This window comes from Hippoglossus stenolepis, chromosome 23 (assembly GCF_022539355.2).
Source record: "Hippoglossus stenolepis isolate QCI-W04-F060 chromosome 23, HSTE1.2, whole genome shotgun sequence".
NCBI lineage: Eukaryota > Metazoa > Chordata > Actinopteri > Pleuronectiformes > Pleuronectidae > Hippoglossus > Hippoglossus stenolepis.
Genome location: NC_061505.1, coordinates 10,065,160 through 10,088,715, shown reverse-complemented (window position 1 = coordinate 10,088,715; position 23,556 = coordinate 10,065,160). Strand labels below are relative to the sequence as shown.

Genomic DNA, 23,556 nt, shown 5'->3' with positions numbered 1-23,556 from the left:
CTAGAAAACAGATGGAATTAGGATGTGCAGGGAAAATGTCTAACTTCCCCTTTTTTCTTTCCCTCCCTCTGTTCCTCCAGCTTTCTGAATCCAAACATCCACCTCTCCTGCCGACTCCACGCTGGAGCTCATACACAAGGTCAGTTCAGCCTGTTCACTTCAATAAAGCTGTACCTTTGTCAGGGAATGGACACAACTTAAAGCTAAGGAGACTTTAACGAGTGCTTAAACATTTTGTGGAGCGATAGATGGAGATTTGAGCACAAGAAACTGATCTCCTCAGCTCAGCATAAAGATTAGAAAGCAGCTAGCCTGCCTCAAAAAACAGAAACGTAAATTTAACAATGTATGGCAAGTAAAGCACTAATATATTTCTTGGATGAGTTCCTATATCTCAAATGTGATTATCAATGAGCTTTAAAAGAACGAGTGGGCAGATTTTGTAAAGATTAGCTTGCTAGCTTATGCCTCCAGTCTTTGTGCTAAGCTAACCGGATGCTAGCTGTAGCCTCCATCCAGGCATGAGAATGGAGCTAACTCTCAGCAAGAAAGAGGTTGAATGACAAACAGTTTTTTTTTATTTTCTTTACTTTGCGATGACTTTTGGAGTAAAGTTAAGTTAGGTGGTCATTTTTTGCAAATCTGCACAGAAACAGTTTGTCTACAATGTGCTTTAAGCCGAAAAATGTAGCGATGCTAACGTGCACCCCGCGCATGCCCTTGGGCGAGAGCTTTGTGTGCAGTGTGTGTGTTTCTGGTGTGTGTGCGAACGTGATCGCGGCTCAGAGGAGGATATCAGAGGACATTTAGACTAAAAACATGGCGTAAATGACGCGGTTTGCAGAAGAATTTGACTGTCGGGACTAAAGGACACTTGGATGACATCACAGGAGCAGTATCGAGACATGTTATGTTTTTTACGCTGTTTTTTTTTTACGTTTGAAGAAGTGGTCCCCAGTTTCTTCAATTCTATTGGATTTGGCTGCAAAGCTTTTTACCCTGAAACTCCAGAAGTGTTTTGTGGACTCAAACACTTCACCCACCCCTCCATCGCCATAGTGGTGAGTGGATAATGAATGAATTTTCATTTTTCGGTGAACTATCCCTTTAACACTAGACCTCCATTATCTACAAAAGGTCAGCCACTGGACAAACTTTCCAAATTGTCAATATGACACGCTGACTGACAGCATGTGCAATATGCATGTGGTTTTCTGAGTGGTCCTGTGTGTGTGTGTGTGTGTCTTTAAAATAAACAGACCATCAGAGAAAATGAGGGATGAGAAGGTACGAAAAAAAAACACCCACTCAAACTGAAAGTGTGTGTATGTACATGTATATGTAAGAGGTTGAAGTCACACACTTGGGTGTTTTTCTTATGTTTCCAGCATCACTATGACACAGCCTGACACACACACACACACACACCCATACCCCCACACACACACACGCACACACGCACGCACACACACACACACACGCACACACACACACACACACACACACACACACACATACCCCCACACACACGGTTGTGCTATGACAAGTTGGATGAAAGGCTAAAAGATCAACTGAAAGAGTGACGGCGGCCGATCAACTTGAGTGAAACTACATCTCTCTCTCTTGTTCGCTGTTTCTCTCTCTCCTCCCCCTTTCTCACACACGTGTAACTTCCAGCAGACCACACACTCTCACACACACACACACACTCACACACACACAAACGCATTTCATTTGCCACTGACACATCTGTCCGCGTAATGACATATAAACAGGTAAGACTACATTTTTATTCTCCTTCAAATTTCTCTTTTGTTTGTTTAACACTATAAGGCCAGACTAAGTTTAGAGAAGGTTTCACTTAACTCAACATCACTAACAAACTTCTAAAACGCACCTGTTCTGCTTTGGTCTTGTTTGTCTGGTATCGTTTCAACGTTTTTTACCAACTTGACCAGAAACATTTACATCGAAGGTGCACATATATAAGGATTTAATGGGTTAAAGGATTCGATGTGAATGTAGCTTTGAATAAATCCACAAATGAAAGGATGTAAATGCAGAGAAATCCAGTTCAAATCCATAAAGAGATCCATAATATTTGATACATTTGTTGCACTCAGACAGATCAAACGTCATTATCACTAATTCTTTTCATGCAGTTTTGTATGTGTCTCTGTTGAATATCACATATCGTATAATCCATATAGCCCATGTAGCTATAAAGCTATGCCTTTTCCCTATAAGGACAAACTACGGTAGTGAGACGCGAGCTGCAACTTTATTTTGTAGCATTTCAGTGTTGTTACCTGCAACATGTTGGCGTTTACAGCAAACATGCTCTAACATGGACAGTCTTAAAACCAGACACTTTGTATAATGGTGGCAATAACAGACCAGAGCTTGACTTTAATCTTGATCCAGGTACAGTTAAACACATCTAGGTTATTGTCCTGCTGGTATAATTTGGCAAGAGGCCTGTGAATTTACGCCTTGGACGTAGCCATAGACACCATTTATAGCATTTGGTGTTACACGTAACTCAAACTCATATAATATTCTTGTAATAACCCCTCCAGTAATTGAAGTTGTTTGAAACAGTTATCCAGAGGCGTTGTTTCGCCTTCAGAGTTATTTTGGAGGCTGCAGTGTGTGGTGTTGCTGTTCTGTCTTTAGGCAAATTTTTTACTTCCCCGATTGATTTGAATAAAGTGGGCAAAGCTTGAGGAGAAGGCTTTGTATTGTTGTTATTTTTGTCCTCCTTCGGTTTTGTGACCTCCTTTGACATCTGCAGACAGAACGAGGGCAACGACCGCCTTTGTGTGAAGTTGAGCAAGCGTCTGCGCCAACGAGGGCCCCGATCAAAAACGTTTATGAAGAACGTTTCCAGATTTTTGCATGAAACTCAAACTGTAGAATCTGAATGAAGTCGAGTTGTTTTCTTGTTTCATCTATTTTCATCTTTAAATGATATATTGAACCATTATTATGGGCTTCCTGAAGAGAGGATGAAATGGGGACACTGGAGAAGATTGAAATAAGTTGCATTGCGATTCAGTCTGATCCAGAGAAATATTATGATCAGGGATTGAAAGAATTGTTCCACTTTACGTTTCACAAGCTTTCTGGGTCTCGCTGCAGAGAGGCATCCCCACAGCATGACGCTGCTACAACAAACCTCAAAGTGGGTATTCAGAGTTTTCTGCTAATATTTGGCAGTGCAAAGTTTACATAAAAGTGTCATCAGGCCATAAAACCACTTTATTTACCACATGTGCTCTGATAAACACTACCTCAGATATCATGTGATCTTCTGTAAAATGGGGTTTTCTCTTTGTTATAAAGCTGTGGCTCCTAATGTATCCGGAACACAGTTGTTGTTTGCAGTGTCTCCCTGCTCAGCTATGGAGACCTGCTGCTCCCTCGCAGTTATTCATGGCCTCTCTTAGTTGTTAGCTTTTTTACCAAGACTTAAGTGTTTGAGGATAATCAATCAGAAAATATTCTTATATTCTTCCCCTGATTGGTATTTCTTTATCACAGACTACTCCGCAATGTTTATTTTTGTGCAACCTCAAATCATTCGTCATACCTTAAATACACAAAACGATGGATCAGATGCATGCATGGGGATTTAGGTGTCAAATTAAAGGGCTAAATATTAGTGGAATCTATTTTTTTGTGATTTATATTTGCACTTGATTTAAACCAGTATACCCATTAGACTGCACTTCCGCAAGAAATTCAAATTGATACGTTATCATCTGCGTCTGATTGTTAGCAGGATTATGCAAAAACGTCTTGATGGATTGCCATGAAACTTGGTGGAAGGATGCGGGTTGGGTCAGAACCTACTAAATATTGATGCAGATCCAGATCAGCGGTGATGAAAAAAATGTAATGTAATTCGCTGCTGCTTGATTTAATTTAAGGGACATTAGTGGAGGTATATATGCGCTCTGCTGTTTGTGTGTCTTTGTGTTAGCAGGATAAGTAAAAAACTACAGAACCAATTTCTATTACATTTTATGGAGGGGTGGGGTATGACGGAGGAAGAAGCTGCTAAAGTTTGGAGCAGATCTGGATCAACAAGATTTTACTATGGCGAGATAGGACGTTAGCCTTGTTCCCGGTATGTCCTCTCCGAGCATCCTTTTAGTTTCATAGTGTGAAGTAGTAAACACGAAACATTTAACTCTATGACCTTGTTACTGACACTGTATTGGAGGATGTGTTTTATACTGTAAAGCGCTTTGAGTGGTCGATAAGATATAAATACAGTCATACAGTACATTTACCATCGATTGTAAACTTACTATGTAAATGATAACCATAATTCATCAGAAATGAATAATACATTAGATTATTGTATGAATAAAACAATCTAATCAGCAGCAGACAGAATCTGGGTAGATCTGACTACAAGGTGTTTTACCTTCCCCCATTTTACACCAATGCACTGATTTCTCCCGGATCATTGCTTACTCAGCAGTGGCCCTGTGAATAATCATAACTTTTTGTAATCAAACGAAACAAATCCTTCAAAAACATAAAGAGATGGTTTCAGTATGAAATCATCGTAATGACAAAAAGACTGAAGTTCATCTAAAGGTTTTGTGCTTCCGTCAATTAACAGGAGACAAGATGAAACAATACGTTTTCCTGGAGAAACTAGTTATTATTATCGTACGGCTCCATACTGTAGCGGCGATCATATTAAAAAACGTTTCAAAAGTTGATACATCGCAAACAAGCTGAGATGATGTAACTTTCATCCCTGACGCTGTTGTTCTTCTGAGAATAAATGACAAAAACAAAATTCTGCACAATAGCAAATTTTACATTTATAGTAATCCTGATATACTTTGTTCTTAATCTGTTTTTCCAAATGCAAAAAACAAATTTGAAAAGCGAAATGATTTACTTGCAGTACAACTAATCAATATTCACTATTCGTTAAAGTGCTGTGATAGCTTAAAATAATGGAGGAACCCCTTTAGTATATTTCCATTTATATATTCATATAATGTTACTTCTGTTAATTCACCTTCAGTTGACCCCTTTGATCTTTATCATGATGGAAAACTGAATTCAATCTTTTGCACTTACATGCACAGTAAATTGATAAAAAGGCTAAATACATTAGGATGGTTGTTTTTTTTCCATGTAGAAAATACAGTGATGGAAAATATCCAACTATTAGTATCGCACTGTATCAGCAGCGTCACATGTTCTCTGGAAATATTTCTGATTAGACTGATTCACACTTAAGTCGTAAAATTGTTGTTAATATGCGCTATTATACTATTGTTTGCAAAATGTCTTGTCGCTCTCAACTCAAGCTTTGATAACTTTGGTAGCTCTTGAAAAGTTTATTGAAAAGGTGGAATGTAAGGGTAGAGAAAGTTCAATTTTACTGCTTCAGATTATTGTGATACGACGATTGCTGTTAGGTGATGAAATGTGAAAAGTCGTCCCGTGGTGCACACATGGAGACGCGTGTGCCGACGACAAGGTCTCAGAACATTTTATGGCCTGTGATCTTTTCAGGCGTATAAACTCATGTTACCTCAACAATTAAAGAAATGGCATTCTCCAAATGCCTTCATGCATTAAAATGAAAATATGATATATTTCCAACCGTATTATTTTTTATGTTGATTTGTGTGGCACATTAATTAATAATACACTGCGGTAAACCCTTTTCTGTGTTTTTTACTATTGTTAAACTGTCTTATGAGATAAAAATACTCTGTCGTTTGAGTCAAATGTATGAATTCACTGAATAATCTTTCCCCTTTGCTTTAAATGTTTGTATAAAAATCACATTAAAGGGAAGGTCCACCTTTTTTGAAAAAGAATCTCCGTCTGGTTGTAGGTTTGCTTCTGTGTGCCAAGTATTTCCCACACAGCATCGTTGCCTTATCATCAACGTTACACGTGCTCGTCCCGTCCATTACACATTCACCTACAGTGTCAATGTGGACATGGTCACGGAGACGGAAGTCGACCCAGTCGAATACCTGCTGGGTTTGGTAAAATAGCCTGTTTTCTGATGCACTATTTTTCATGTCGTTTGACAGTTTAATGTCTCCCTCGGCTTGTTAGTTCCTTTCTTCCTACCAGTCATCTCTTCTTTTCTCAGTGACGGAAGACAGGCGGAGGGACGGAGGAAGAAAAAAGTCCAGAAGTGCTTCTCTCTTCCCCCCTCCTCTGCTCCTGCGGGTTTTTATGTTGAATTTGAGAGAAAACCAGAGAAGTGTCTCCCCCGTACGTACGCACTCCTCCACACTCCGCTTCCTTCTCACCTCCTCTCATTCAGACATCTTTCACTCCGCAGTTTTCTCAAGGTTCCGGACACACAAATGTATGCAAATGACATACGCACAGCCGACAAAGACGAATTAGCAATTCATGTCAAAACGACTGAAGAAAAGGTTGATACGTAGAATTTGCTTAATTTTAGATGTCGATCTCAGGTTAGGCTTTTGAAGGCCAAGCTTAATGCAAAACTTTTGCAAGGTTCCAAAAAACTGGATACTTCTTTCAAAAATTCCATCAATTTCTATTTTCTTCGCAGAATATAATTATGGAATATTTGGAAGGACATCATTTTACTCTCAAATATGTGACTGAATCGTAATGATAGGAACTGAAGCCGGCTGAGGAGGATGTTTAAGTTGGCATTAAGTTGAATTCAACAACTTCCTGTGCTGGATGAGCATAAGCAGCGATAAAAGACCTTGTTAATTCCTCGTCAGTGTACGTTTTTCATGATTCTGACGAATGTTGCAGTTTACACACAGATTACACAAGCATCACATTCCTGCACTGTCACTCACGAACTGCACATAAAAGGTCTCAAGTGTCCGTGCATGTGTTGCAAGTGTTGTTAACTTTATTAAGTAAATTCTGTCATTTTCGGCACAAAAAAAGGTGCAAATGTAGTTGAAAATTGGCGCTTTAGTGTCACAAATTTCCTCAAAACACTTTTGGAGATTCGAACGATGATCAGACAGATGTTGATTCCTTTGATTACATGAATGATGCAACTTTTGACAATAGATGCGAACAATGTGACACAGCAGCTTTCCAGGTGTGGATAGTACATTAACTCAAGTGAAATATGGTAAATTCAATTATTTCCATTTTGTACATTTTAGATTTGACCATATATATAATATAAACTGTATTCCACATGACACGTGTGTATTCTATTTGTACATTTGATGATGATAGTGATGATGGTAGATGATACAGAAGACAACCACAGGATTTGATTCATTAGTTCATTTAGCACCGAAAATAACAATTCCCTTTTATTGGTGGCACTTTGTATTATTGACCATTTCTACATTGTAATACTGCCTTTTACAGAAAACTTTAAATAATGTTGTATCACGAATGTTATTTAAACCTTTCGATCACTCTGCGACCCTTAAATAACATGCGTGTGTGTGTGTGTGCGTGTGTTTGTATGTGTGTGTGTGTGGCTGAGGTTACTGAAGTTGCTAAGACTTGTAAACCTGTCAGTGGTCATGTTTGAGGTTGTGTGTGCATGAGCGAGCAGGTGTTTAAGGTTGTATGACAAAACAAAGGTTGAAAACAGTTTAATTTGTGTCTGTGTGTGTGTGTGTGTCAGGTAGGCGAGTGGGTGGGCGAGTAGGTGGTGCTGCGATGTGTTTAGAGGGTTCCCTGAACTTCATCGCTTGTCGCCGTCTTCCTTCCTGTTTGAATGTCTCTCACTTCCTGTCAGCTGTCTCAGCAAGAGACTCTTAATCTACTTACTTATACTTACAAAATGTACTGTATTTAAAACTGAAAGACACACATATTATACAAACTGAAATGATTGAAGAGTTTCCAAGATGAATGCTTTTTATAGCGTGCACCTTGTTTTTGAGGTTCCTCTCTGATCAGTTTTCAATCTCAGCCTGAGTATCTGAAAAAAGAAAGGAACAGTGGAAAAAGTGCCTAGAAGGGATGGAAAGCCTAGGAAAGAACCAAGATGTGCACCAAAAAGCAGAAAGCGTATGAACGAACACAGAGATTAAAGCAAAGCAGAGAGATGAAAAAAAAAGCAAGCGATGGAGAGAAGATGAAAGATGGGACAAGAGAAAACAAAGTTGCGAGAGAACGACTCCGGGTGAGATAAGGACGGGCAAAGAGACGGAAAGAGAGACAGGGAGAGGGAGGCGGAGGGCAGAGAGATAAAGATAGCTGAGCGGAGGGAGATCCGTCAGCGTTTGTTTCCTCAGGATGTGGTTACCACAACAACGAAAAGGCAGCGAGGCAACATCACTACCCCTCGGTCCCTTCTGACACCTGCAGGTGTGTGTGTCTGTGTGTGTGAAATTCAACGTGTGTGTGTAGACGCACATAAGTGTGATTTACTCAGTAACTGATGGAGTTAGGTGTGTGTGACAGACAGCGAGTGTGTGTGTGTGTGTGTGTGTGTGTGTGTGTGTGTGTGTGTGTTATACAGAAAGAGAGAGAGAGAGAGAGAGAGAGAGAGAGAGAGAGAGAGAGAGAGAGAGAGAGAGAGAGAGAGAGAGAGAGAGAGAGAGAGAGACACAGATAGGAAGGACTAAGTGTCTGTCTATGAATCTGAAAGGGGAAATTATAAGACTCTGGACACAGTAGCGAACGAAAGACCAAGAAAAAGAAAGAAAGAATGAAGAAGAAAATTAGAAGAACAACAACCAGAACCCGAAAACAACAGAGGACAATGTTTGAAAAGGAAATAAAGCACCAAGGACTGGTAAAAAAAAGAAAAGAAGAAAACCTCAAAACGTACATACAGTGTATCTGTCTTCATCTCGTCTTCCTTCGTTCTTTCTCTTTCTGACTCACTCACTGTCCTATTTAGAGCGGCATGTGGTTTCAAGAAAGAAAGACTTAAAAGTTGAATGCAGCGCAGTGTGAATGTGAATTTTAACCAAGTTCCTTCTCTCTTGAAGAGTTGTTTTTTGATATACTTGATTTAAGCGAAATGACCTTCTATTTTGTTTCTTGGCTTCTCTTGCTGCGTCGCTCTCGGCACAAGTTTTCATGCATTTCACTTGTTCGGACTAAGTTGTGGGCAGACATTTTCTATCGCATCCGATGCTGTGTCGTTGAATCTGTTTTTAAGGGAGGAAAAGGACAAGCTAACCCTGAATGGCATCAGTGGAGGTGTGTTAGCATTCTAAACCGAAACTAAACAGACTTGGAGTTAAAAACTGGCGCTCGTGCAGCCTGCAGAATTCATTTAAGATAACGTCTAACTAGTTTGAAGTACAAAACACAGACAGTGCTCTGAATGAGTTATTGATAAATCTAACTCTGATATGTGCAGGACTTTGTAAAAGCCATTTCTGAACAACATTTGGAGAAATCATCAAAAACAGGCCTATGCAAAGTAATTCATTATCATATTAGACATGTCAGCTGTTTTTCCAATGCAAACACTTAACGATCCTCTCTTTGTTACTTTATTTTGATAGCGGCGGTTAGCAACACTAACACAACCAACATTGTATTCAGGTTAGGTTTTCAAATTTTGTAATTAATCCTCTACCATCACAGAATCTCTTTTATCCTCTACTCTTCTATGTAGTGTCTGTGTTGTTTTGTTTTGCCGACTGTTTCTATTTTTGAATCCCTATTCTATTGTGATTTAGTTTGTAGGTACTGGAGTAGCTGAACTAAATATAAAATGAAATAAGAGAACTCACATTTCTAATGAAGTCCTAGAATCTGTCAGAGAATGTTTTGTAACACCGGCAGGGAGGTACTAATGCTAATGCCGTGACATGATTGTTCATACTTACACTGTGCTCCTTTCTGTGTCCTGTAGTCACATTAGCCAAACCAAGCAAGCAACCATGGATGACTGTTCACCCACCCAATCCTTCCCTAACCTCCACCACCATCGCCACCGCCCATCCCTTCACCTCACTTTGCCCAACCTTCAGAGCCCAGAAGCCGGGTATCAACCTGCGCTGGACCCCCTGGAGCAGTATGGAAGCAGAGGGGAACAATCTGCAGCGTCTTTCCCGAATTCAAGCAACTCCTCTGGGGGGAGAAAGGGGAGCAGTAGCGGAGATAGAGGATTCCAAAACACAAGTGGTAGTGGTATGGGTGGAGATGATGGCTTGAGAGGCCATCGGGACAGAGATGGCGGGCAGGGCAGTCATTTCCCCGACGCCTGGTGTGGTGGTATCAAGAAAGAAGAAGTATGGGAAGACGGTGAAAGCTCTACAGATGTATTTTACAATAAAGCTGATTGCTACAATAACCCAAATGGGGCTTTTTACACCATGAACTGTGACAGTGAGGAAGGACTCAGGTGTAAACTCAGAGCAAATTATAATAACTATACCCAGGTTAGCTGTGATGCTAAAAGTGAAGGGGTTTACAATAGGGAAGCTAATTTTAGCCACTTTACGGTGTGCCACAATAGGAGTGCTGCAGGAAGCTTGAGCGACAGCACCGTCGGTTATTGTCGGACAGATTCAAGAGTGAGCGAAAACTATTCAGGAAGAGAAGAAGACTATGGATCCAGCTGTGGGTCGGGTGAGGATCAGCTTCAGCAAGCAGAGGTGGAGGCTCCCTGGCTCGGTATGTCTCCCTCGAGTCAGACTGGAGAAGGGAGGTGGAGAGGAGAAGCAGACGCCATTGCTTTGACCGCGGGGGTCCTGCCCCTGAGGTCACCTATCACCATCAGCAGCGGGACGTACACTCAGAAACTGGACTCCTTCTCTGAGGCGTTCCTCTCCCAGCGAAAGAGACGGTTTCCCGTGATTCAAAGTGGGGATTCCTCTGGACAGTTGTGGGAGTTCGGAGAAACGCCTGGATTTGTCAACTCGAGTCACAGCTGTGCTTTTGATTCAGACCCCTACCTGCCGTCTGTCTCCTTCTCTTCCCCAGTTCACCACTCTCTTCCATCCTTCCCCTCTCCTCCCACATCGTCTCACCTCGTGTCTTCAGTTCTCAGTCCTCCTCCCACACCTCTACCCCCTCCTTCTCACTCGCCCTCCAAAATGGACTCTCCCAGCGCGTCTGGAGGAAGTGGCCAAGAATCACTTGGCCCGCTCCAGTTTTTCACATCCCGCCTTCAGCCTCTCCCATCTGTCCATTGCTCCGGGATGATGTGGAAGTTTCCTCTGCTGTCGCACAGCTTTCCACAGTCGTCAGGGGACCCCAGCAGCAGTGACAACAACTTAAGATCGTCCCATGTTTCTCATTATGGAAATATTACTGGTAATATATTGTCATGAAAGTATGATTCTAAGAAGATTAATATAAATGTGAATATAATATAGCACTTAAACATTAATAATTTAAATAAGAAACACGCCACATATACATATGGGATTTGTGAGTTTTTATAGAAAATCTCCCGTTTCCTACGTGCAAATTACATTTCACCTTTTACATTTCCAAACCATTTATAAAATAAATCTGTAAGAACATTTATAACATGTGAAAAATGAAATGGTCCCATATGAAAACCAGTTATCGTAATGTCAGAATTAATATTCAGATTTGACTCTGTTTTCTCTCCCACCATCTTCTTGTTATTCCTCCAGCTGCACATGACACCCTCCAGTCTCCTGAGTCGCCATTCCTCACTTCCTCATTCCATCATTCGTCCCTCCACCCTTCACCCAGAGACCTCTGTCCCTTGAACACTCCATCCCTCCATCTTCCCTCTCCTCCATCTCACCTCTCCGGCCCAAATAACGTGGCAGCAGAAGACACAGCTCCTTACTTGGTGAGCCAGAAAGTAAAGAATGGACCAGCCGCTCTGCAGGTATGGTGTCGTACATCTACTCCTGACTGAAATAAACAGTATACATTATAATTGTTTGGTTGCCAGGTTTTAAGATTACAGTTAAAAGAGTTTTTGCATATCCTCTTAATATCTTAATATCTGTAAAATTAGCCAGAGCCTCAACTGTGTTTAGTGCTACTTGATAAATGCTGGCATGCAAACACAAATAAATCTTAAATGTTTTCTTTTAGCCAGGTTGGATCATTTTGTTGTCTGTTTGGACCTCTAGTTTTAAGAATAACTAGGCCGAATCCATCCAAAAATGTCTAGATATAGACTTTAAGAGTTACTGTTGAACAAAAAGTAAATAAAAAAGTAAATAAAAGGCATTATGGTTTTGGAGTTCTTCCTCATGAACACGCACTGTCTTTCTAAAGTCACATTTTGACTGTGAGGTTGCCATGTTTGCACACAAAACAAAACCCAGGAGACTGGGTAGAAGCTGTTCATACATTATGGGCGGCTGCATAAATGTTTGTTTGTCCAAAAATGACGTTAACTCTATTTGCGTTACTGCTTCTAAAACCACATTCTCATTTTGAGACACATTTTATAGATAGAATCTGTAAATTAGACACAGTAAGAGTTGGTGAAAGGCACGATTGTCAACTATGATTGAGTTTGATTCGCCTGCTTCCAAACTAGGCCAGATGCATCATGGGCTTATCCCTGCAATTATTAATTTACCCCAATCACCTTACTCAGAATACAGTCCTAAGGAGTTTGTGTTACCCGATTGCCTCCAAACCAACAAAAAATTTAACTCATCTTCTAAATACTGAAGCTTTTAGGACTCTATTCTCACATTTTTCTCTCTGGATTTAGTTTTTGATCATGTATTAATCAAACGACACAAAGAACAACACTATAAAATACTTTGTCCTTGGACTTTTACAGCAACAAGCCTCTCCTGTCTACACTGGAACGCCATTTCCCAGTGTCCTTCACCCTAGCAGGGGCCAGAAGAGGGGCCACTACACTCCACGACCCCTGCTCAATCCAATCCGCAGAGGGACGGGTCTGTACTCCTCCCTCTTACCGCTCCATCACAAAGAGGATAAACCGGCATTCAGAGAAGAGGAAGAGGATTGTGGTGTGTTACAGTGAGTAAAAAGGAAACTGGGAGCTGGGGAAGAATGCAACACAACTGAAACAGGCGAAAAATACAGTATCATTATACTAATAAAGTGTTGGCTTAAGAGTTTTAAAAATATTTTGGGTTAGGGTTAGGGTTTAAGTCACTTTCATTTGTTTCTATTTCTCTTTCCCTCCTTCCAGGAGTGTGAATGTAGGTTTCGAGTTCCAGGCAGAGCTTCCACCATGCTGCGTTAAGGGCAATGGGTCAGGGACTTGGTCCCCAGATGACGAAGCTCCCAGGGAACAGTTGCTCTGGAAACCATTGCAGGAGCTGGAGGAGAGTGCCAACTTACAAAATCAAGGTAAATGTCTAAATCTGATTTTCATAATCTGTAACCCATTGACCAGATAAGCGTGATTGTATGTAAAATAAAATAGGGTGACCTCTCAGATCTTCAACATAATAAGGAAGTGGGAAAAGGAAAGGCCCACAGGACACTTAATTACGTTTTTTGCATGTACAGGACAGTGTGCAGGATTCCTCTTCTCTCACCTGCACGTTATTCACAGGAGAAATGGGAACTAAAAATAATTTTAGATTAAAAATATAGACTCCTAACATAATGAAATGTAGTTATGGCCGTTTATTCTTTTGTGAAGTGTTAAATCCTGTTGTGTTTGTGTGTGTGTGTGTGCACAGTGGACAAGCTGCTGTCATTGTGTAGTTCGAGCTGTCTACCAGGAGGGGGCAGTAACACCGAGCTGGCTCTGCACTGTCTGCACCACTGCCAGGGGAACACAATGGTAATCTTTCTTTATTCCTTCCTATCTCTCTCTCTCTCTCTCTCTCTCTCTCTCTCTCTCTCTCTCTCTCTCTCTCTCTCTCTCTCTCTCTCTCTCTCCTATCCAGTTAACACTCTCTTCATAATATCCATCACGCGTGCCTCATTCATCTGTTCTCTGTCCGTCCCTCTCTCCTGTGCAGGCCACTCTTGAGATGCTGCTGTTCTGGCAGCCCTCTTCAGCAGGAGACTACCACTACTCTGGTAACCTTTGACCTTTGACCTCACCCTAAGGCCTTAGCTATTTCATACTCACTAAAGAATCATTCCTAAATGATCACCTTATGTCCAGATAACTCTTTACCCACAGTTAAATCCTCTTCTTTCACCCTGTGAAATAACTTGGCGGTCAGTTAAATGCTACGAGCGTTCACACTGCTTCTACCTCTCAGCTGATTCTGAATCAGACCCACTTTGTATAGATTTACATAATATAACAAGAATGTCCTTGTTCACAAACTGAGTCAATATTTGATAAATATTATGTATTCTGATGATTAATGGTGGAAAATAGGTGCACAGTGAGTTGGGTGTGTTTTCATACTCACTGTAATGTGTCCTTTTTTAACAGGTATACACAATAATGTAGAGCTGCCAGCATTGAACAGAAAATAATCAAAACCTCTGTTGCAGAAGTTAAAATGTTAAAAAGTATTTTGATCGTATAATGGACTATAAAATGGAAATTGTGGGGCACAGTATAACTTTGTAATGGCCATTGTTGATGGTAGAAAGATAAGTGGGTCAATTATTTTCTGTATGAAGACTAATTATCAGCATTGGAATCTAATCACTCTAGTTTCTTTTACAGTTTTTTTCTCTAGTGGCACCACCTCTTTTAACCAGGGGACAGAAATGGCCAGAGAAGTAACATTAAAATCAAATGTGTTGCAGTAAAGGAAGTTCATTGTTTCTGTACAACAACATCAGTCAACAGCTGTATGCAAGTCTGACTCAGCAAAACACAAACTCTTCCCACTGTAGTATAATAGTAGGCTTTGTAACAGCCTCACTCTTTCTAGGTCTCTCTCTCGGTTTTTTGGTGCATTTAAATCCACCATGAACTATGTGAAGTACAGAGGACACATTGTTCTACGTTGTACAGTCAACTCAGGTGACTGCTAAAAAGTTTATTTTCAATAATGTCTAAAGTCGCTGGCATGTCCCAGAATACCACTGCAGCTAATAACCCCCCTGGATCACTCCTAAAGCTGTGAGTCACTGTGAGTGTGTGTGTGTGTGTCCTCAGGCAATCTACGTTACGTTTTATATAGGAGATCAGTCAACACACACGTTTTCATCAGCATTATCAACTCAGCACATTGCTAAAAGCAGTCATTCCACATCAGACTCATCATCGCTGGTTGTCTAGCAAGTAACAGCGACCTTTTGGTATTTGTTTTCATTATTTGCCGTGCCCTCTCTCCCCCTCCCCCATCGCTCTCTCTCTCTCTCTCTCTCTCTCTCTGTAGGCAGTAATTTTTGGACAGACGCTGAAAAGAGTCTCTTCGGTGCAGCTCTGGGGACTTACGGAAAAGACTTCTCACTCATACACAAAACGGTACAACAAGCATTCATGCATTGTTTGTCTTTTGTGCCGAATCTTTTCTCAATGTGCTCCCTTCTAATCTGCATAGGCCCTAACCTAAAAGTATGCATGTATACATACTATTATTTTTCTAAATCAGGAGCCATAAAGGGGCCAGAACTTATGTCAATTAAGTCATTCCTTGTTTTACTGTTAGCTCTATAGCCACACATCATGGAATATATGTTGAAATTGTTCCTTGTGTACTTTAAAAATGCTTAGGAAATAAAACATCTTAACAGATTGTCATATTTAATGTTAGTATTGTGAGTAAGTGCCCCCTGGTATATACACGTGTAGAAATTGTAGAAACACACACGTTTTCCCAACAGAACTAAAGCTTTGCTGATAATAACACCCACTAAAACCCACCAAAATCAACACATGGAAAGTGAAGCATTCCATTTTGTGCAGGGTCATGACACAAAGGTAAAGAAGAATTTTCCTTAGCTGCAGTGTACACAGTGTTCCTTTCCTTCCCTGCACCTGTTAGTTTTTTGTTGACTCACCATGCACTTCAGTAGGAGAGCAGCAGACTCATCTAAGTGCACTAACAAATGTACAGTTTTATTCCACTTATGATGATGGTGCACAGACAGATTACCAACTCTCATAAACATCTGATCATTTACAGCAAGTAGAGAGTTTGAAGAACGTCCCATTCAACTCATTGACTCCCTTTACAGGCACATGAAAGCAGAAGTTACTGCATGCCTCCCATCTGTAGTCTATCATTTGAGTGGCTGCGATGTCAAAGTGTAGTTAAACTCCCCACATCCACTGATTATCTTTATGGCTTCTTATGCAACTGTGACGTTACTGAATGTGCACCGCCACTTTCACAGGACTTAGTGAAAATAACAATTAAAAAATCACCTGAAAACTCAGTGAGCCAATGAAAAGCTGCAAAACATTGTAATTTGACAGTGTGTTAGTGCTACTGAATATGTCAGCTTGATATTCGGAATCAAGCTGAGGTAGACGTGAAGAAAGTCAGACTTTCAGGTTGACTTTTCAGTGCTAATTTTGCATGCGTTTGTATGTATTTACATGTTCTTGTGTGTGTTTATGCTGCAGGTAAAGACCAAGACGGTGAGCCAGTGTATTGAGTTTTACTACCTGAGCAAGAAACTTGTGGACAAGCAGAGGAAACAGCAGGAGGAAGACAACAGAGATGAAGAGTTGCAGCAGCAGAAAAGTGTAAGAAACACGTGAACGTAAAGAGTTAACTTTGAATCTTTCTTCCTCTTGTAAAACTGATCCTGGACTTCCCACTGATGTTTCTGTTTAAGTAACATTCCTTTGCTTTAGTTCTCGTCCTCTTTTGTCCTGTGGTGGTTTTTGTATTCCCATGATACACTGCATCATGTGTCAGATAAGCCTTACGATACAACAGAACAAAATGGTGCGCATGGAATCTGGGGTATTTTGTCGGTCTTGTGTTCCATAGTTATCCAGCTTGAAATGCAGCTCAACAAGTCAGTCCCACCATGGTGGCTTATTATTGGTCCTGTTTTTACAGATGACGCCCATCTGTCAGCCAGCGGAGAGACGGTTTGGGCAGGCGGAGGCGGTTCCCGCACCCTCATTGGCCAGCTTCTTCCCCTGCAAGCTGTGTGGCAAGTGAGTAGGACCAGTCAGACCAGAGGAACCCGCAGCATACAGCTGTGTACAGTGTTTGGCATTTCTGAGCAAGCCAGCAGATGGTCTTAATTTCCAAGTCTTCTTTTCATTTTCTGTCTTCCTCTGTCCTTTAACCCTCTCCCTCCAGAATGTTCTACAAAATCAAGTCCCGTAACGCTCACATGAAGATCCACCGCCAGCCTCAGGAGGACTGGGGCGACAGGCGGCTGCAGCACCAGATCCTGACGCAACGTCTGGCCCTCAGCCGTTCAGCCAACCCCATGCCCACCTCAGGCAGTAATCTGCTCCCACCTCATGCTCCAGCTCGGACCTTTACCTCCTCTGGAGCATCACGCACCAGCAGCAATGCAGACAATATCCTCAACTCTATAACCAGCAGCAACACCAGCACTCCCAGCGATGCCCGAGATCCCAGCACTGCAGTGACATATAACAACATCACTGCGTCTAACTCTCATGTGATCACCAGTGTTGACGCTGGGGACTCAAATCAGAGAGAGCCCACCTCTGTCTTACCTTTCCACCAGTCATGGAGCTCATATGGACATGGCCCCACTCAGGCTGTCTTCTTCTGCAACACAGATGGGAAAGAGGAGGCTGCAGATGGGACAGTGGGAGGAAAAGAGGCCATTGACTGGCAATAGCTTTTAACTCTCCCAAAAGCATTACCACTGCTGAAGTCAAACTGGAATTTAAACTTTAAGTTTATGTAGCTTTTTCCCCTGCAACGCTTTGCATTTGTTTTACCTTTAAATAGCAGCTTTAAAATTAGTTTGATGGGTCACTGACTGTAGATCAGTTAAATAGACAGCGACGTCATTTAAAACCTGCGCTAACCTCCAATTTTCTGAGCAGAGTTTGGTGTGTTTGTTTCATCAGCAGCTCTTCTGCTTCAGAAAGCTAGGGTTCATGGGTAATACCCACCGTTCAGTTGTGTTTAAGGGACTACGCAGTCAGAGCTCTGGTCAAGAGATTACGAGGCTTAACGAGCCCAACAGAGTGAATCACCACATGTGGGTGCAGGGGGCGCTGTAGCTCAGTTAAAGAAAGAGATTTTTTTGTAAATTGTGCTTTTGAATAAAATTTGTCACCTTGAGATTGTTTTTGAGTTCAGTCAAACACAACTTTTACACAGATCAAACAAATGAGATATAATATGTTTATTGATCCAGGATAGCTGTTTCCCTGTTTCCAGGCTTTGTGCTTAGCTAAGCTAACTGGCTATATATATATATATATATTCATATTTAATGCACAGACATGTCAAACTTTTTATCTAACTTTACTCAATAAATCAATAATAGAACCATTCAAAATGTCAAACTATTACTTTAGTTCTCACAAAGTCCTTTAAAGAAGTCAGGTTGAGCTGAATGGTCCATCAAGGTCTAAAATGCAAATACACAAAGAGATAGAAAGAGAAGCACACACACGCACACACACACACACACTAAGACACGGCGTGTTGAAAGGTTTTGATATAACACCATAATGGGCTAATATTGACCTTGGTAGGTCATCTCCTCTCTTATAGTTGTCTGAGTGGCCGGCATTGCCCTGTTGATGGTTAACCACAGCTCCAGTTTGTGTGTGTGTGTCCTGGAAGATGCCAGGAAAGGGGCACAGGGAGGTTTGCACAGGATCTCTGTGTGGAGTAGGTCAGCTAAATCCAGACCGAGGTTGAGCTAAAATGAAACAGGTAAACATAAAAGTCACGTAAGGGTCTCTGTGATGAAACCAACAAACTAAATGTTCCCTTTATCTGGTGTTTCTGATGCAGATATAAGCTGTATATCATACTTGTCCTTTATTCTCTGTCATCATTGTCACTTATCAATCTAGTGGTTCAATAGCATTTCTCAAGGCGGTGAGTGTTCTTTGTTCTCGTATCTTCACGACTGTTACTTCCACTAAAATGATAACAGTGTTTGAGTGTGTGTGTATAGTTTGTATGTTAAAAATGACAATCTGAGTATGACTGTCCTCGACAAGTACATGGATTTGTTTATGATTGTGTGTTTTTATGTGTCTGTCGTGTGTAGCATGTGACCATCATGTGTTTTTTCCTGTAGATGTCCCTGATAAATGTAACAATGGTCCCCTATCAGAGAACTCCCTCCCCCCTACTAAAAGTCCAACATGTCTGGCACAGTTTGTCTGCCCTCCTTTCTCCCTCTGATGTCGGCTTTTCTCAGATCTTTTCTAACACAGCACCGCCCACCTCTGTAATAAAGACAGTGAGCTGTTGCTAGTTAATAAACGAGGTCTACCAGTGTCAGATTTGTCCTCTTCACATGTCCACAGCCTCCCATACATCCCAGAACTGCCAATGTGTTATTAAATGCGTAGATTTGAAGCGTGGGGACAAACTGAGACTGAATTTGAAATCCCACCCTTATATAAATATGTTTGCAGTTAGAGTCTCTCTTTGCTTATCGCTGTTTTTAATATCGCTCCGAGGAGGGAGAAGTCATCGCAGTAACAGTCCTCAATGTTCCCCTTTTTCAGAGAGAGAGAGGGAGAGAGAGAGAGAGAGAGAGAGAGAGAGAGAGAGAGAGAGAGAGAGAGAGAGAGAGAGAGAGAGACGAAAAGCTTGTACATAAAGGGGTAGAGGGGGACTGGACCAATGAGGAGAGGGGAGGGAGGGATGGGGAAAGAATAAACAGAGAAGTTACTGAGCAGCAGCCATTCACCTATTCAGGGTGAGCGACTCTTTGCAAAGCGACTCGGCTCACATGCCCCCTCCACGGCCAAGCCTCATTCCCCCTCTTCAGTTTCTCCCTATAGGCCTGTAGGAATGATGACAGTAAATAAAAACTGCTTTTTTTATACACATTTCACTGTTGTGACATATTGTTTAAAGCCGTAACAATGATTTTAATTGTTATACATTGGAGGGATGGAAACAAGCATTTTTATCAGTGTAACATTATATGCTTTACATGCATTATGTAAACTGCTATATTGAAGTGTAATAACATATACTGAGTAAAATCAAATAATATAATCAATAAATTGTTGATTATATCTTTTTAAAGCAGAGTTTCTCTTTTTTTGTCTGCCAAGGACCCCCTCGAGTTAAAAGATATTCTGGGGACCCCTCATGTATGTCTCTTGTAATAATAATTAACAATTCTACGTAGTTATGTGAAGAGCTACACAAGAAAAATGTCTTAGGAAGATATTATAAAAGGGTTCGAAATATTTTCCCACAAGTGAAAAGTGATCATTTTAATGGATACAAATGGAAACCTGGACTTGCCTCTCAGCTGACTTTGTTATTTACATATCAGGTCAGCTACTGATTATTATTTTATCACTGTGTGTTTCTTGAATCATAATCACGATAATCTTCATCTTTAATCGTAGAATATCTGTGAGGTAATAGGTACACACTGTGCTACTGGATCCTGAGAGTTTAAAGGTCACTTGAGTGATAAACATTGCACCCCGACGAGCACGCTCTCTGACATTTGGGCGCCCTTTTCAAGATGACAATGGAATTAGGATCGAGAGTCTGTTATGCAGAGAGGTGGGGGCCCCATAAAAATTCTTTTAGCCAGGACGAACGTGGCCCAGCTACATGATGTAACACTTTGGCGCGCCGTGTTTGTCCCACTTGGCAGGTCTGGGAGGACTGGCTCATCCATCTGAAGGAAGTGTGTTATAAACCAGCAGAGTGCGGTATTAATAACAACCATACACACTCTTGAAGAGACTGTCTGAGGACGAGTGGGAGCAGCACGGCAGGTGAGTTGAAGTTCAAACAGCTCATTTCATATGACATCTAGGTCATATGAAATGATCAGGAATCCCAATCCTACTGCCACTAAGACCATATGTATTCAGAATCTTTGATCGGCACGTAGCTTTTTTTGTCCCTGCCATAATCTGGTGAGTTTGAATACGCCCTCTGAGGAATGTCATTGACTCAAACTTATCTGGATCCGATAAGACAACAAACAAGGGTTGAGAAACAACTTATATTTGCGGACCTGTGTTGAGGGCCTGTGTGTGATTGCATCTGTGTGTGTGTGTGTGTCTCTGTGTGTACGACTGAACTTCTGTCCTTAGATCACTACATGTCAACGTACACAGGAGAACAAGTTCCCACAAATTAAAGACACATAAGAGACAATAATAAGAAATAGCTACATTACTATCACATCACATTCATAATAAGGTTTTAGGATATGTTTCGGATATTTACAGGTTTGGATCAGTGTTCAAATGAGGTGCTAATGAATGAATTCTCTTAATGTGATGTCCTCACACAGTCTGGGTGTATTATATGTATCCTGAGATAAAATCACAGTATACTATTATCCACTCTACAAAGCAACACGACAAAGAGCCATTTCAAGAACCTGTAATCAAATCCTGTTCTTTTCAGCTCTTTCCTGCACAAGAGGGTTGTTTCTTTCTCTCTGTCCAACACATGCACTTTCCCCTCCCAGGGTTCTTCTCCTCTTTTTCCTCAGTAAGACGTTAAACCATTTATAAAAGGCATCATAACCTCTTTTAAAAGTCATACAAAGACTACACTGATCAACCTATCCTTCACAAATGACCTTTAGAGGTATTATTTCCCAACCCACCTTAAAAACATGAAATGTGACATTAACTGAGGAGGTGATGAAGACCGGTTTCTGTGGTAGTTATAGCACTTTAAGTAATTGTGGTTTTGCAGGGTAATTCTATCTATTCATCATATTAACATTAATGATATCACAGTTCCATACAATAGACCATACAGTAGCCCTGACTCTACAAACTAAACACCTTGTAGGTTTATTATTATTATTTCTTTACTCTGATTGTTCTGGATCTTATATTGTTTGTTGTAAAGCACTTTGTCAGTTGTATTGAAAAGTGCTGTACAAATAAAGTAATTATTGTTATTATTATTATTATATATAAGTGTAAAAAACAAAGTTTACCCTTTATAACTTAAATTATTTCTTAATAACTCCACATAACAAAATGCTGAATCGGCTATTCGTCAACGTGTAGTGGGAGGAGTTTTGGCCCGAGCTCTTTAAATGGTGCCGCTCCCCGCGTGCTGCAGTGTCCTCTTCTGTGATTGGCTGAAAGCAGAGGTGGGGAGGCGTGCCCGATTGCGTCATATCAGCGAGAAAGAGGGATGGAGGTTTATGAAGGGAGAGAGAGAGAGAGAGAGAGAGAGATTAACATTGAGTAGGAGGCAGGCGCAGTAGCAGACTCCTATATCCGCCTGACGGAGACGGACGGTGCCAGCTGCTAGCTACGTTAGCAACTAGCTTCAGAGTCGTAGCACGTTTGCTACATATGAGCAAGAGAGAGAGAGAGAGAGAGAGAGAGAGAGAGTGTGCGCGTGTGTGTCGACGCTTTGAGAGCGCGCCTGGCCGTCCCGAAGTCACCCCTGTGTGTGTGTGCGCGTGCAAAAGTGTGTGTATGTGTGTGTAAACCCAAGGATCTCCCTCTTCCTCTCTGCAGCGTGTCTGTCATTGAGTGTGTGTGTGTGTGAGTGTCAGTGAGTGTGAGTGTGTGTGTGAGGTTAGCAGGAAAAGTAGCACACGCACGCACCCATATAAACACAGCGTGACAGTCGACTGTTTACACTCGGTGTCCGGTGACTTGACAGCGGATTCGCATCACTTACCGACACCGGCGCAAGAGGCAGCATGTGAGTACTGATGGACAACTTGTGTGTGTGAGTGTGAGTGTGTGTTTTACCTGAAGTGAACCAATTCCCCTTTTCCTCCCCTCCCCCCCAGTGTGTGTTCGGCTCCGTGTGTGTCATGCTTGTGTTGCTGTCAACGTGGTAACACAACTGCCTTAGCTGCTGCACGGAGACACGTGCGACCAGAGCCACAATCTGTGCAGGATGAAACTTCACCTCAGAGTACAACAGGGGCTTCTTCACTCCAATGGCTGCTCTCGCCAACTTATTTCACGACTGACTCCTTATGGCTGAAACAGGGAAACTTGAACCTTTCAAGGGCAGCACTCTCAAAGACTCTAGGGTCAAAGGGGTTGTGACAGGGTTGCACGAGGTTTCTCATGACAGCGGATGGCGTGGTCTCATAGCAAGAAGGTTCGATTTCCCGCCAGTGTGCTGTCAGTGTGGAGTTTTCATGTTCTCCCCATTTGCATGTTCGTGTGGGTTCTCCCTGGCTACACCAACTTCCTCCCTGAGTCAAAAGACATGCAGAGTGTGGTTAGGTAGATTTTGTGACGATTGTTTGTACTTGTATAGCTGCTTTCAGACGTGCGATGAACTCCGGCTAATCTCCTGACATCCTCTGACAAGCCCATGTGAGAATACGCCTGGAGATACTCCGGAGGATTCACTGCGAGCAAGTGGGCGCGTTGAGGACGTTTCTAACACGCGACAGACACGTGTAGAAAACACAGAAGAGGATGTCAGTAGAGATTTAGGTGTTCGTGGCGACGTATCCAGGATGTACCCCACCGCCTCTCGCCCAATGTCAGCTGGGATCTGCTTCACCACCCCCGTGACCTTTAGTTATTGTATAGATGTTTTATTATTAATTGGCACCAAAAGAAAGCATGCAGCACCTGCAGTGGAATACCTCCGCCGAGAT

The 23,556-nt window shown here is 41.6% G+C and overlaps 2 protein-coding genes across 4 annotated transcripts in view; both read left to right on the top strand.

Annotated features, from left to right (window-relative positions):
* Positions 1–1,708: 1,708 nt before the first annotated feature.
* Positions 1,709–19,247, top strand: LOC118102258. Of its 2 annotated transcripts, none has more exons than XM_035148324.2 (11): positions 1,709–1,775; positions 9,839–11,244; positions 11,574–11,797; positions 12,716–12,921; positions 13,097–13,257; positions 13,596–13,699; positions 13,881–13,941; positions 15,210–15,298; positions 16,403–16,525; positions 16,848–16,948; positions 17,097–19,247. In XM_035148324.2, the coding sequence occupies exons 2-11, from the start codon at positions 9,867–9,869 to the stop codon at positions 17,611–17,613; spliced, it is 2,964 nt and encodes a 987-aa protein (XP_035004215.1). In that variant the 5' UTR covers positions 1,709–1,775; positions 9,839–9,866; the 3' UTR covers positions 17,614–19,247. The 2 variants fall into 2 exon arrangements, with proteins under 2 accessions (XP_035004215.1, XP_035004216.1); XM_035148325.2 differs by lacking the exon at positions 1,709–1,775 and adding an exon at positions 8,578–8,761.
* Positions 19,248–20,697: 1,450 nt separating this feature from the next.
* Positions 20,698–23,556, top strand: part of pcxb (pyruvate carboxylase b) — a 265,171-nt gene continuing 262,312 nt past the window's right edge. The window contains exon 1 of one of the 2 annotated variants that reach the window (XM_035149316.2): positions 20,698–20,719. Coding sequence is in view for 1 of the 2 variants with exons in the window: in XM_035149314.2 (XP_035005205.1) it covers positions 22,633–22,634 (2 nt within the window). In the remaining variant the exon portion in view is untranslated. Of the gene's footprint in view, positions 20,720–22,127; positions 22,635–23,556 lie in introns of those variants that run through there. The other variant, XM_035149314.2, reaches the window with a different exon arrangement.